This window comes from Rhyacophila brunnea, unplaced genomic scaffold (assembly GCF_057557595.1).
Source record: "Rhyacophila brunnea isolate RB1 unplaced genomic scaffold, BYU_Rbru_1.0 scaffold_3, whole genome shotgun sequence".
In the NCBI taxonomy this organism is placed as follows: domain Eukaryota; kingdom Metazoa; phylum Arthropoda; class Insecta; order Trichoptera; family Rhyacophilidae; genus Rhyacophila; species Rhyacophila brunnea.
The window spans coordinates 49,958,209-49,972,445 of record NW_028232965.1 but is presented as its reverse complement, the minus strand read 5'-3'; the positions used below and the strand labels follow the sequence as shown (position 1 = coordinate 49,972,445).

At 35.2% G+C, this 14,237-nt stretch overlaps 1 protein-coding gene across 1 annotated transcript; it reads left to right on the top strand.

Annotated features, from left to right (window-relative positions):
• Window positions 1–6,180: 6,180 nt before the first annotated feature.
• On the top strand, window positions 6,181–9,102 carry LOC147068492 (uncharacterized). Its single transcript, XM_085952068.1, has 3 exons — window positions 6,181–6,545; window positions 6,809–6,945; window positions 7,023–9,102. The coding sequence occupies exons 1-3, from the start codon at window positions 6,389–6,391 to the stop codon at window positions 7,227–7,229; spliced, it is 501 nt and encodes a 166-aa protein (XP_085808194.1). The 5' UTR covers window positions 6,181–6,388; the 3' UTR covers window positions 7,230–9,102.
• Window positions 9,103–14,237: the final 5,135 nt, after the last annotated feature.

Below are 14,237 nucleotides of genomic sequence, written 5' to 3'. Positions count from 1 at the left end.
CATAGAAAAAACCAAACACAACCACCAAACCCATGATAACAATAATTGAGCCCATATCCGGAAAACGAGCGTTATCCTGAAAACGGCGTTCAGAGATATTGGCAGTTAAACATTTCAGTTACGGATAAACAGCGTGCAACGCGTGGTCAGTTTGGATTGTCTACTGCCACCTCTTGATATAATCTATCAATCAATATCTCTTAGATATGCAATTAGCTAGGAACAATAATTGAAGGATCATCAAACTGGCTGCACTTACGTTTCAATTATTGTTTACATAGGTAATTAGGAGGTTCTCAGAAAAAATAGTAAAATAATATTTAATAATAATTTATTATTGTTCACACATAAAAGACATCATAAATAAATTTGAATAATGCCTAGCACCGTTTATAAGTTGTGTTAGTGATATCATTATCAGAATTTATGGCACTACGACCCTTGGCGGGTCTTGGTCTCCTTCATAAACTTCTTCCATCCTGGACGATCCAGCGGCGACACTCCCCAGTTTCTTTGACCGAGCATTCTTAAATCCCCTGTGGCACAGTCCAGCCATCTCAATTTCGACCGTCAACCACATTCATGGCTTTATCCGTTTACAAAAGAATGCACATGCTGCTCCACCTAGTGATCTTGAACGATCCAGCGGTGCCGACTGGACGTCAGGGCAATTGAATAATAGACACCTGGGTGCCGCTCAGGCGAATGAAATGCGTGAAGAAATACACTTACCTACGTTACGACTTAAACCAGAATTTAGAAAACTCAGCGCTCAAAATGGAAAAATTTACGAACCTGAACGCTAAATAATTTTTCGAAAATATTAACACACTTATCTAATTTTATGTAGTTATATTTTATAAAAATAAGCGTGTTAAATTTTTTATATAACCTGTCTATGGTCAAATTAATTTTTCCACAAGACAGCGATAATTTTGGGGATTTCATAAACCGGAACGGCACTCCGGTCATATTGAGCCCCGAGATAACGAAGTCTGATATTAAGTGTCTACCTATAATAAAGCTTTATGGTTATCGCATAGATTTGTGTCTGATGTCGATGGTGTGCTTCCCATTCCAATCTTGCACTGAACTGCGACGGCATCGTGTAGGATAATTTTTAATTTTAAATAATACGAGTGGAGCATTATTTATGAAAAAACCTAACTTAAAAAATGGAGTTAAAGCAAACCTGCTTTTAAATCGATTGTATCCATTTGTGAGTTTTGAATTCTCTCCAGTTGATGACGAAACATCTTCGTGATTATTCTTCTCTGGTAATCGGCCTCAATTTGCTGTTTGGTACGGGGTACCCGAAATCTTATACAGCAGCATAGTGAAACAGCTTAAAAATTAAAAATTACGCATTATAGTCCAGTCCTATTAGAGTTTAACCTGGAAATATTTCCATTAAAAAAGACGCTTTGCATAATATGCATAGTGCTAGGTACAAAAATCAACACTCGTACTAATACCCCGTTTACACGTGCATGGATTTACTGCTGACAGTACTTATTATCATCACGCATCATGGAAAGCGACCGTGCATATCCATGGCTGTGCATATATGACGTGTGGTGGTGGGAACTTTAACGTAGTACTTATTATCACGGCCATAACAAGAAAATGCATGTGTAAACATGTATTGTCATGCAGGTTGCAAGATTGTATGTATGAATCAAAAAAGTTCGGAAGCTTCTGAATTTTCATGCGACAGTTGGATTCGTTCGATATCTGCGCCTGCGCAGTAAAACGATAGTGGCGAACATGCCGGGAAAAAACGAGCTACACAGCGCAGAGATTCATTTGAAGGTTAATCGATTTTTATAATATATATTATTTAAAATACATAGTATGTTTTGAATTTAGTTTGCTTCTATAGTCAATGAGGCAACAGCAATTTTATTTGACGTAGATGACGCAATCGATTCATCAGAAGATTTAAAATGGGGCCTCGAAACAGTTCAAACCAAAAATATTTCTTTCTGTTGACCATGTCCGATACTAATAGGATTATATGGGCCTCCACGGAGTGGAGGTTTGTATTACCTGGTTTTTTTATGAGAAATGTATGTTAGCCATTTGCTCAACCTATTGGGTTCATACTGTGACTCCAAATACAGATTGAAAAATAAAATTTATATTTGTCAGACACACGATTTGAGCTTAGAACCCATGCCAATATAAGCTGGGAAGTCGCTGGAGTTAAAGTGCAATTAACTAAATAGGAGCGGCTTGTTAGTTCACACTTTTAACACGTGAACAACCTTGTCGATACCCGGAAATCGTTGCAGTCAAAGTGCGGTTAAAAACAGGAGGGGCTTATTAGTTCACAGTTTTAACACGTTGACAAGAAGATCTTGTTCGACAGTACAAATATTTAATTATACCAAAATCTTAAAAATATGGGTATTTCATTCAAATTGAGTATAAAATATTACCCCAAGCACAATAAAATCTCTGCATTTAACATTGAAGGTGCCCATAACATAACCGTTATATAGATACGAACATACTCTTTTACAAAAAATAAATAACTTATAATTTAGAATTAAGTTCACCGCAGTATAGAAAGTATTGAATGATAAGTCAAATATTAGCATGTGGCGCCCTCACTCATCGGACAACTTATACTGGTGGAATTATACTGGTAAAACTATGCTGATGGCTAATAATAAGAAAATGATTTTCATTATATAATGCTGAAGGCTTTAGTCGAGCTTTCATGATTAACATATTTAGAGAATTGCTGCTTGCTGAATGTCTCCAATTAATTTTAGATAATATATTGATTATTTTAGGCTAACGCGTTAGATGTGGAAGTGCTAGCTTTAAATTATACTAATCATAAGATACATAGGCTTTAGAATTACGACTTGCTTTTATGCTGATGGCTTTATGGTAAATTATAACTTACAATGGTGCCATGATTAATGTATGAGAAATTAAGGAATTTACATACATTACGGGCTGAAAATGATTCTATTAAACTTTTAATGCTGAAAGTTGGAAAAGGGTAATTATGAAATTGCTTAGGTGCGAGTTATTGCTGTCTTGTAGTCAACACTGCTCATATTTCTATGAGTCAGCCCAATAATGATGACGGGCTCTTTAGGGCAGTGAAGTAAAACTGACAATTTATTGCAACAAAAATTTCGAAAATCTAATATAGGTACATACTATCATCCACTGAGGATTAGAGCATTTATACGAAACTTCTTCTCACACAGCGCTGGTTTTAGGTTCGTGAAGGTCTGAGCCACTGCAAGCCTAACTAATATGTAGGTACTTTCTAATGAAGCGTCCGTTTCGTCCGCTTGATGAAAACAGCCATTGCTTCCAAATGCTGTAATGATAGTATTCATTCCTTAATTTGCCTCACCTAAGCAACGCATGGCCTGCCTACCCCCATGGGACGTCACCGCTTTAGGTTTCTGTGGAATTAGATCCTTAGGTCTTAGAGGGATGACACCTTTCGGTGGTATTAGTGGGTAGGATTTTTTCAATGTTGGGAGCAGTGCTGACACCACCAATACCTGCCAACATTGACGTTTTCTTTAAAGATTTCATTGATGTTGATGCGTTGAACAAATGTAGTTACATACCTACCTACCAAATAAATGCTAAGTATCTACTCAAGAAGTAGAATGTAGCTAGATTAGGTAGAAATAGGTAGGTGGTAGGTACGTGGTACACCACCCACGATGGCCGCGTGGCTTAAACGCCGGCCTATTGAGTCGAGGGTCCCAGGCTCGAATCCTGGGTCTGGCAAGTACACATATTGTTTTTCAATTCCATCAGTGGATCAACAATTCTGGCATTGACTTTTTTGTACACCGATAATTTATTCAGCAGAGTCAAAGCACTATTAAATTAATGCTGAGGGTATGTAGGTAGGTAGGGTAGGTAGAGGGTAGGTAAATTAATGCTGAAAGATAGGTAGGTACCTACTTTAAATTACATTCTTTCCGTAAAAATAAGTTTTCGAGGCCCCGTTCGTCCTTTCTTTATCAGTTGTATTATACAATTAGGTAAGTAGGTATATGTGTTTGGAATCAGTATAGACCTAATAGGTCGAGCAAGTGGCTAACATCCATTTATAGTAAAAACAAAAATCTGTTAATATAAACCTCCGAGGTCCGTGTCCGGAAACTTGTACGAATGCAGTTCGCCATTATTTGGCCATATCACACTTCACCGTGAAATGTTGTATGGCCGTAATAAAGACCGTCCGACCTCTTTGGATCGTATAGTACTGACATAAAATTCATGTCTAAATAAGACACGGTTCTTGTCGGTTTACACTTTACATGAAGCCGGCAGCAAACAAATTTTGAAAATAGCCATAAATTTTGCCAAAATCAGCTATGAAAATGAAATTAATGTTTATATTGAATCTAATAAAATTGGAAACCGTATAGTATACGGTCTTCTCTTTTCGATATGAAAGTTCACGGCGAACTGTGCCACGGTGAAATGTTTTACGTACAATTTACATATAATCGTATAAGCATATAAAATCATGACAACATAACCATTATTGTATTTGATACAAATTATTGTAATACACAGTGTAATGGCGGTTTATCGCACAGGCAAAATTTTCACAAGATTGCCTCCAAGCTAGTCAGCGCCACAGACCTCCACCACATAAAACTACCACTGTTGAGAGTAGATTTTATGGAAATTTAAATATTTTCGGTGTATTTGTCTGTGTAAGATGCCCGAAAATAAATAATAAAATAGGTTACATAGTAGGTTGAATTCACAAACAATTTTAAACTAAAAATGGCTTTTTAAGAACTAGCTATACCTACATACCATTCATCAGAATATATTGTGTCTAAACACACATTATTTTGAGACAATAAAAATAAGTACTTAATTTGTGTATTTGCTTGATAATATTGTCAATGCCCAAGACGTTTAGTAAAGATAGATATTTGAGTATCTAATTTAGAATTTTAATAAAAGCCTAATATTAATCAAATTAATGCATTCGGAATACGTACTTAATACACCAACAGCGGCCAATGTCAGGAATATGACCTGCCAAGCTTTAAATTCTCCGACAATATATTTTTCCAACCATGCGGGTTCTTTTGCATTCTTTAACATACCCTCTACCATATCCATTTTCGATTTGGTTTGAAACTTTATATTAGAAATCTATCTGCGAATTCGAAGACACCACTTTTTCTTTATCATAATTTACATTTACAACAACGAAACAAATATTGTACGGCCGCAGGTGTGAATAGTATTGAAGGATGCCATGCGACTGATTATTTTTATTACCTACTTCATCCCCTTGAACATTCTCAGGGAGTGGTTTGTGCCGCACCTTTGTATTTCCATCACGCATTGCATGTCGACTCAATCAATTATTAATAATAAGTAATTGCAATAATTATTTACTTCTACAGTTGGGTGGAGGCAATTTTAGACAATACTATAAGTCTTTATTTATGTATGTATATATTGTGCGGACGGTGATGTTGCAAATGATATTCAAGCGCATAATCAAATCAAAAATTTCGGGTATTTCTTCTCGATTCAAAAGTCGCGCTAACCTCAGTAGGTATATACCTACCTCTACTAAACACAGACAGTCGGTCCTGCAAAAGAACCTTCATGGTCTATGGTTTTATGGCAAATATTATTTTGTTTATATGAAAATATCTTCAATAATAAAAAAAATCATAATTTTTCGACCATTACAAAGATTGACCATTCAAAATGTTTTCAATCAGTTAGCTGGTTAAATATAAAAAAAATGAAAATGTTTCTAAAGTTTATTACCTACCTACCTACGTACCTACCAACATTTATTGATTATTATATTATTATGGATTCAATAATGATAAAGCATTATTTGCTAACAATAATAATTAACATGACCATGTTATATTTTTTTAAGTTTAATAAAAAATATTTTCAATAAATCTAAAATACAGTAATTCAGTAATAATTAAATGAACGTAAAAATATTTACATAATGAGAAAGCATTTTTAAATATAATAATTATAGCAGTATTTGTAGGTATTATAAAGAAAAAATTATATCATGAAAATGGAAAATATTACGACCGGGAACAGGGCACAGGATATTATCATTTTTGTGTGTATGGTGTGCATCAAAAATAGTGGTAGCAACATTATGTCTGCTATTTCTCTTTTACTTATGGCTATTTCATCTTCCCGCAGAAAATAGGGTGTCGGAATCTGTTCTATAACCTTTTTATTAATTTTTAATATTTATTACGAAGTCAAAATGATTTTTTTATGATAATTGTGGTATAATTTTAAGCTTATGTTTAATAATGTGATGTTGAACGCGACCGCGTGTGGTTTTCTCCGTTGATAATAGACGAATTTCGCATTCAACATGGCTTCGAATAGAGGAATTCAGATCGGATCGGCGTGGTTTCAGAGGAAATTAAACCTGAGGCCGCAGCACAGAGGGGTCCATCTGGTGACCGAGGAGATTCTCAAACAGATTCCCGAGCTGTCTCAATTTTCCGTGGGTCTCTGTCACATACAAAGTGAGTCAATCACATTATACAGAAATGTCGCATGGTCAAAATTTACCCCCTCCCACTCGGGAAGTTCGCCCCTCTCGCCGTCACGTTTCGGGTCTGCCGTCGGACGTCTCTCGCGACGAGGCGCTCCGTCGGCCTGCGTCGACCCCGGACGGCGCCGCCGCGGCGGCCCGAGCCCTTCCGGCTTCCGCTCCGCCGTCAATCTGACAGCCGCGGAGTCGGACCCGACCGCGAAACGTCTGACGCGATTGCGATCTCTGTTTCAGTCATGCACACTTCCGCGAGCCTGGCCCTGAACGAGAGTTGGGACCCGAACGTCCGAGACGACATGGAGATGATGCTGAACAAAATAGTTCCGGAAGGATTGCCTTACAGACATTCGTGCGAGGGACCGGATGACATGGTGAGTGAACTGCGACTGCATTTTCTAAAGCTTCCCTTTCCGAGAACGTCCTCTAATCGGTTTCTCTCTGTCCGCAGCCAGCGCACGTGAAGGCGTGCTTTCTGGGGTCGTCCCTGAGCATCCCGATCACGGACGGCAAGCTGAACCTGGGTACGTGGCAGGGCGTGTGGCTGTGTGAGCACCGCAATCATGCGGGCTCCCGCAAGGTGGTGGTGACGCTGTCGGGCTGCCCGAGGGACTCCCCCCTCTCGCCCGTGTCCCCGCTGGCGTCATGCTCCAGTTAGGAGCGGCCGGGGGGCAGCCACACCCCCCACACGCCGCACTCCCGCTCCTCGTCCAAGGCGACGCGCAGGTAAGCGCCTCCGGGACGAGGGCGCGCGTCCCCGAAGACGCCCGTCTAAAGTTAAAAGGACTACAGAGTGGCCGCCGAGGGCGCTTAGTTTTAAAATGGTTCCGTCGACGCGATCCCGCTCGCGTGATCGCGCCTCCCCGCCGCCCCGGCCGGAGGCCGCGGTGACCCGCACTCCTGTCGTTCTCTATGTCCGCATCGATTAAATATTTATAAAAGTCTTAATCTATTCTCGACACGACAATATGTACATAAGATTATATAGTTATCCGTTCGGCCCGCGGCCGTTGGCAGTCGGCGACCCCTTGTAAATAGGAATGCGAGCGAGACGAATTTCATGATAATTTATTGTTCCACGAATGCGACTTGACAATATGTAAATATACCCCTGCAGGAATATTACCCGTTTTTCCGTTTTAGGGCGATGCGCCTCGATTTTATTGTTATCCAGTTTTATGCGAAGGCGCCTGCCTCGCTTCGGATCTGTCCGTCGAATCCATCTGTAAATATATCGGCGGCCGTCTCTCCGCGATCCGCCGTTTACTGTCGCGCCTCTTTCCCCTGTTATTAACTCTGATGACGGTCGCCGGTCACTTTTGCGACGGCGAGCGCCTTTCATTATTTTTGATAGCGGTCGATATATTTTATGAAAATGGCACGTTATTGATTTCATTCCGATCGATTCATCGAATACGGTTAATCCTCTAAGAGTGGTAATATGTAGATTTCATGTACCTATTTCTAGTATATATTTTATCGACTAAGCATAATAATACTAAATGGGTAAAGCCTTACGTCCAAATGTTAAAATGAGGGAGGAATAGTTTTTTAAAGTATTTTTTATTCGGTTTACTCCATCTGTAGCTATATCGGTTTTCTTTCATTCTATAAGAATCTGAAGAACTTCATAAAATCAATTCTCAGTCAATTCTTTAATCCTGCCGTTAGCGGACCGCATCGCATTTTTAAAACTTCATGAATACATTCATATTTTGACATTTCGATCTCTAATATTATAATATATTTTGTTTAATGATTTCTCGCAATACAGTTCAAAATATAATTAAATATACATACATACATATAGCATTCCATGTCGTTTTATAGATTTTGTAGATATTTTGAGTGGATAATATATTTCTTCTTTCTTCTTTACATTAATATCAGCGATATCTGAAGATTTTGTAGCAAAATATTCTAGGTTAAATAGCTATCTCAATATTATCTATTGAAAATATCAGTTTCCTCGAGGCTTTTTATCATTTCATCGTCCACTTTGGGCTGGCATTTATATGAGACCCCGTAACACAGGCGATAACTGAACATGCTTTCTAAACTTTTATACGGACCGATTGTCTTTTGTGCTGAAACAATTGGACTGCCTTATGCGTCTGTATATTTTCGTGAAACGAGACAATTAGCTTCAATGTTTGATGTCTTTTCTGAAACGTGTATGCGATCAGCACGACGACGCTATATATTGAAAATTAATATGAATTGGGCTGATTAAATATTTTTTATTTCATTCACACATAGTTTTTACTAACAGTTGTTATTCACATTTTTTTAAAATACAGTTCAACCTCGATTATCCGAATTTCTACAGTTTCATAAAAGTTGAAAGTGAAATTTTCAAAAATTGCTGTGTTATGAGAAATGTTTATTCCGGAAGTAAAATAATTTTTATTAAGTATTACTTTTTTAAATTATTCGGATTTGTTATTTCCGGCTGACTTTCATCCTCATTTCGGTATATGAAAGGAAAAAGGTGATATGTAAGTGTGAAATCACTACTTTTCAGAAGAACCAAAAGAACTTATATGTTTCCGCGTGAAATTAAGTAATTCAGAAGTGTTGATTCGACTCATCCCCTTTCTTAATTATGTATTTTGTATTGTGCTTCATTGTCCTTTTCCTTTTGCATACAGAATTATTCTGGATAATTGAGGTCCTACTGTATGTCGCCCGGACTGCGTAACGTTGCACGATTTCTCCATTGTGTTTTATAAAAGTAAATGCGATTTTTTAATCTGCTTAATAAAATTGTAAGCCTTGCAAGCGTGCATACGTTGGGTTGAGTTGGAAGTAGTCAATTTAAAATCGTGAATAAAAACAAATAACGTAAATAATTTTGATTTGAACGTATTAACGGAAACGCTAAATTGGTTTGTTAAAGTTTCTCTGGTGTTGGGTGTATTATATTATATAGTGTTGGCTTTGTTATGAAACTAGCCGTTGACCTTACAGGCATAGATGGGGCGGACTTATGTCTTTAATATGCATTCAGTGTTTAGAGTAATTGATCTGTAATGATTACAAAAGTGCGTGTATTACGATAGCGTACATAAACCTTGCTTTATCATCGATATATTAAGGAGAGTCGAGTTCATTTAGTGTTCCGTGGAATGGCTCATCTGTGCCTGACTGGTCAGCGGGAACAGCTCACTTAGGTAGGTATTTAAAATCATTAAATTTTATACAAGATCTTGTCACTTCTGTTAATTGCAGCAGGTTATGAGATGTATCGATTTATTGTAATGTAGCCAAACGTGATTTTGTGCACAGAAACACTATTATTCGGTAAACACAATAATTAATAATAATATTATTTTCTTTTGTAAGGCCATTATAAATTCGAAAGGTGGTAGTTTTCGTATGTCTAAAATATTTCTAAATCATAGTCGAAAGGGAATTCATTTAGGAGGTTTCGAAATGGTTTTGCTTTAACAAAATTGCGTAGTCGTCTCTTATCGATATCAATAATAAATTCATAGCTCTAGTTTTTGTTTCTTACAAAACTTATTTCCATCTTCCTTTGGCTTTATTTAATATATATATATACTATACGTAGGAAATATTATCTTACCATCAGAATGTTATCACTTTCTCTTCTTTTATGAAAACTTTCCAATGAAATAAAATAATATGTTTGTTTCACAATAAATTATTGATGTACGTAGCCTCTTAACATAAAGATTTTAAACGATGGTGATTATTAAAGTTTCAGAACAATCTATAAGTTAAAAAAAGCCGTTCAGTTTTAAGTTCTTCCATGACTTTTGTCTAAATTCTGTATCAATATATTTTGTGCATTATCAGTTTATATGTAAACCTGGTTAAATAGGGTTTAAAACCATTCCGAGCTTTTACATATTCGTCAGCATAACATTATATCCGAACATTGTGACATGTAAGTTAATAAAACAAGACATTTTGGGTTAAGTTAATACTTTTTCGGATTTGAATTCAATTGAAATTTATCATGACTCATTTGGTCATTTCATCATCCTGTGTATTCACGCTCAAAGAGTGTTATACATACAGTCCTACAAACTTATCTAAACAACGGTCAAAGATGGAACTACGTACTACCATATGGATGCCATATTGGTAGTTTTCGACTGTGTCTCCCCCATCCATTCTTTAGATAAGTTTGTAGGTCTGTACCTTCATTTGCCTTCTATTATATAATCAGTTTTGCATATGAATTGATAACAATCCTTTACCGACTGTGCTACTGGATAATATTAATTTTTAATCTATAATTAAAAAACAGATGATGAACACATGATATTCAGCGGAAGTGAAAGTAATCTATATTCTATTGTCATAAAAACAATTTAAATTTTATTAAAATTTTAGAATCTAATTTAATTAATATTCCGTGGATTACAAATGTGTAGAGTGCAAAAATTATAAGTTGAAGTGTCATGGCCGCCGTCGTGGCGTTGCGATATATGTATTATGAAAGGATTGTCAGCATTGTAGTTCTCGAAACGGCCACGCTTCATGCCGCAGTCTAGTTATCACTCTTGAATATCATGTGTCCAATTTCAAATATCGGAATATACTTTAATTCTAATATAGTAAAACTGAAACATTTGGTCCGTCGTCGCCGAAAGCGTCAACTATTGGTCACGTGACGTATTGCATCTCATTAAATAAATATGAATTAAGGTCACCTCACTATCGGGCAATAAGATTTTTCGTACCTGATTACTTAACGGCAGCATATATTGTTATACTGTTGCCGGACTAATTGTTTCTGTTAAGCTATAATAGTCTGTAAGATGAGAGTTATACTGATACTGGCTGACCAAATTATTGTTTTTTTTTTTTAATTTAATTTTATACCACGTGATGTATTGATTAATGAAATGTTTTACTTTTAAATGTTTATTTCATTGTGGATCTCACATAATATGAAGGGGCATCTATCATATTCTTCCACCAAAATCATGTTTCATTATTAGTTAATGTTAATGGCTCAACCGGCATTCAGATTGGCATAAATAGTAGATAAATACTTTTAACAAACCTAAACTGTTTTTGAATCCATATTCCTCGATGTTTAAATTATTATCTTTTCAAACAAATTATCGTAATGTGGTCCATTGAATTCCTTGAATGTTTGTGTATGTAAATCGCACTTAAAATATTATGTAATTAGCTGCAGAAATATTACAATTACTTTTTCTTTCACTTTTCACAGACATCGATTATCGCCGGTTTGAATAATGATAATATAAAATTGTGTATGCCCCTTTTATAATATGAAATGAAATCGTTGACAAGAGATTAATATTGTGGGTTATTGTTTTTTTATATAGGTGCCTTCGATTTGTGTCAAATTGAAACACAAAAAATCTCAAAGAAACAATACTATAATTTTTGTCTATCATTAACCACTTTTCCATTTTCCGGATTGTGTGGTTATTCAATTGACACTGTTGGCCGCTTCCATACTTCCATCGCTTTTGCATTTGTGGTAAAACAATGACTCTCATTTTTTTTGAACAATTAATTTTTAGACCCACCCTAATCTAAAAAAAACATCAATTGTTGGCATATATGTATTTTTTTATCTTTACCATTTAGAATTAAAACCTAATTCAATTTTTCATCTGCTTACCTTGCTGTTTAATTTTGTTAAATTATGTGGGCATATAGTGTTCAGTTCTGAGAGATTTTTTGACAATAATTTCCCCTATTACCTGTTTTAATTTGGCGCATGTCCCGGTCGCCTGTGAAATTGTTTATGGTGCGGGAGTTCCCCGTACGATTTGTAATGATATTATCTTTTATATGATATTATTGTATGTACTTATTTATTATGTGAAAAATTTTGTGATTTGATATTTTTATTTACATTAATTTGACATTAATTCCAGTTTTAAATAATAATTATATCTTTAAATGTTCGGCAATATGTACAATTGAATGCTAATTTTATAAAAAAGTTTTATTAAATATTGTAAATATGTAAATGCCAATTATGTAAATAATACATACCTATACAACATGTGTTCAGATTACATATGTATATGTATGTGTATGAAAATCGTAAAAATTTACTTTCACCGCATCTTTTACCGCAAGCGGTAGTCTGTGTATACGTTCATTATACACGATGTTGTAAAATGTAAATTGAGAAATAGCGACAATTTATTCCCTAATAACTTTTTTAGTTTTGTATGTAACATATCAGATCGTTTTATGAATTCAGATATGCGCTCTCTCCGTTCGTTGTTCGTTCACATAAATGAGAGTTTTTAAATAAATCTATCGGATATTATTCATATTATTACATTGATTTGAAATTCTTTGCGTAATGAACAAGGTATGCGTCTAAAAGCTTAGTAATTAGTGAAAAGATCACAGAGTTCAATTAACAATAACCGCTTTCCACATGAAAATTAAGAAAATATATTATTATATATTCACTGCTTTTGAAACTGCACTGGTAACGACAGTGATTTGGTTTGATTGAAATTAGGAATTGTGCACAAATTTTTGCAGCTTAGTAATTCTATCCTATATTGTGCGAGATATTCTCGCATTTTTTTAAACTTGTGTCAGTTAAGTTTATTTAAAGTTTAGTTTAGATTATATTTTTAAATATGATAAATATATATATAATATATATTGTGATTGAAAAAGTGTAGGATACTGTGAAAGATATTCAATTTTTTGTCATCATAATAATATATAGATGTCGGTTTTTCAAAGTTTCGAGAACTTTGATATACGCATTCCATAATAGGCATCTCACAGGCATGATGATAATGATGATGGTCGATTTGATTTGCTAAATTCACTACGTATGCTTAAAATGCTGTAAAATGCTAATCAGTCACATTTGTATAATAAAGTAATTACTATCAATATTTGGTATAACTTTTGGCTTCACTAATTGTCAATGACAAATAGAAAATCAAAATAATTTTGGTTCAAGTCTGTTAACTGACCCATCCGCAAACAAATCAGTTGAAATCATTGACCCGCCATACAACTTTAAATCAATAGTAAAAAAATATAATTTACACAACTCCAAATCAACAGTAATAAAATATAATTTTCTCGCTTTAACAAGAAACCTCTAGAACAGTACTTCTCAAACTTTTTCATACCATGGCCCCCGAAATCAGAAATTAAAAATCCAAGGTTCCCCTCCCCTAAAATTGTAGTCTTTAGTAACCAGTAGTACTTTATTTACCATTAATTATTTTTATAGGTACATTTTTATTAAAAATAATAGAACATTTCATTCACTAGCTTTTGTAAAGCAAAAATTAAAAAAAAAAAAAAATTTACATAAAATTTGTTACAGCTACATCCTACAAACACAATTTAATGAGGGGAATGATTGCATATTTTTACGTCATAATAAATCAATATCAATCAATATCCGGTTCAATGTTTGAAATGATAATTCGGAGGGTTTTTTTCATTTACCGTTGAAAGAGACGACCTGTGTTTATTTTGTATCACCACTAATGATGAAAATGCTGTTTCGCATAGGTATGTTGTCGCAATTGGTCAATATAAATTTTGTATATTTGTTTAGCTGAAAAATATAAATAATTTATTATTATCCATATCGGATAAAGTTTTGTGATCGCGTGAAAATTTGACCTTGAGATTTTGACTGATTTGTATCAGG

Excerpts from the sequence above, each read along its gene's own strand:
- LOC147068492 (XM_085952068.1), top strand. The coding sequence starts at position 6,389 with ATGGCTTCGAATAGAGGAATTCAGATCGGATCGGCGTGGTTTCAGAGG. Across the intron at positions 6,546-6,808 it reads GGGTCTCTGTCACATACAAA|TCATGCACACTTCCGCGAGC; the intron begins GTGAGTCAATCA and ends TCTCTGTTTCAG. Across the intron at positions 6,946-7,022 it reads GCGAGGGACCGGATGACATG|CCAGCGCACGTGAAGGCGTG; the intron begins GTGAGTGAACTG and ends CTCTGTCCGCAG.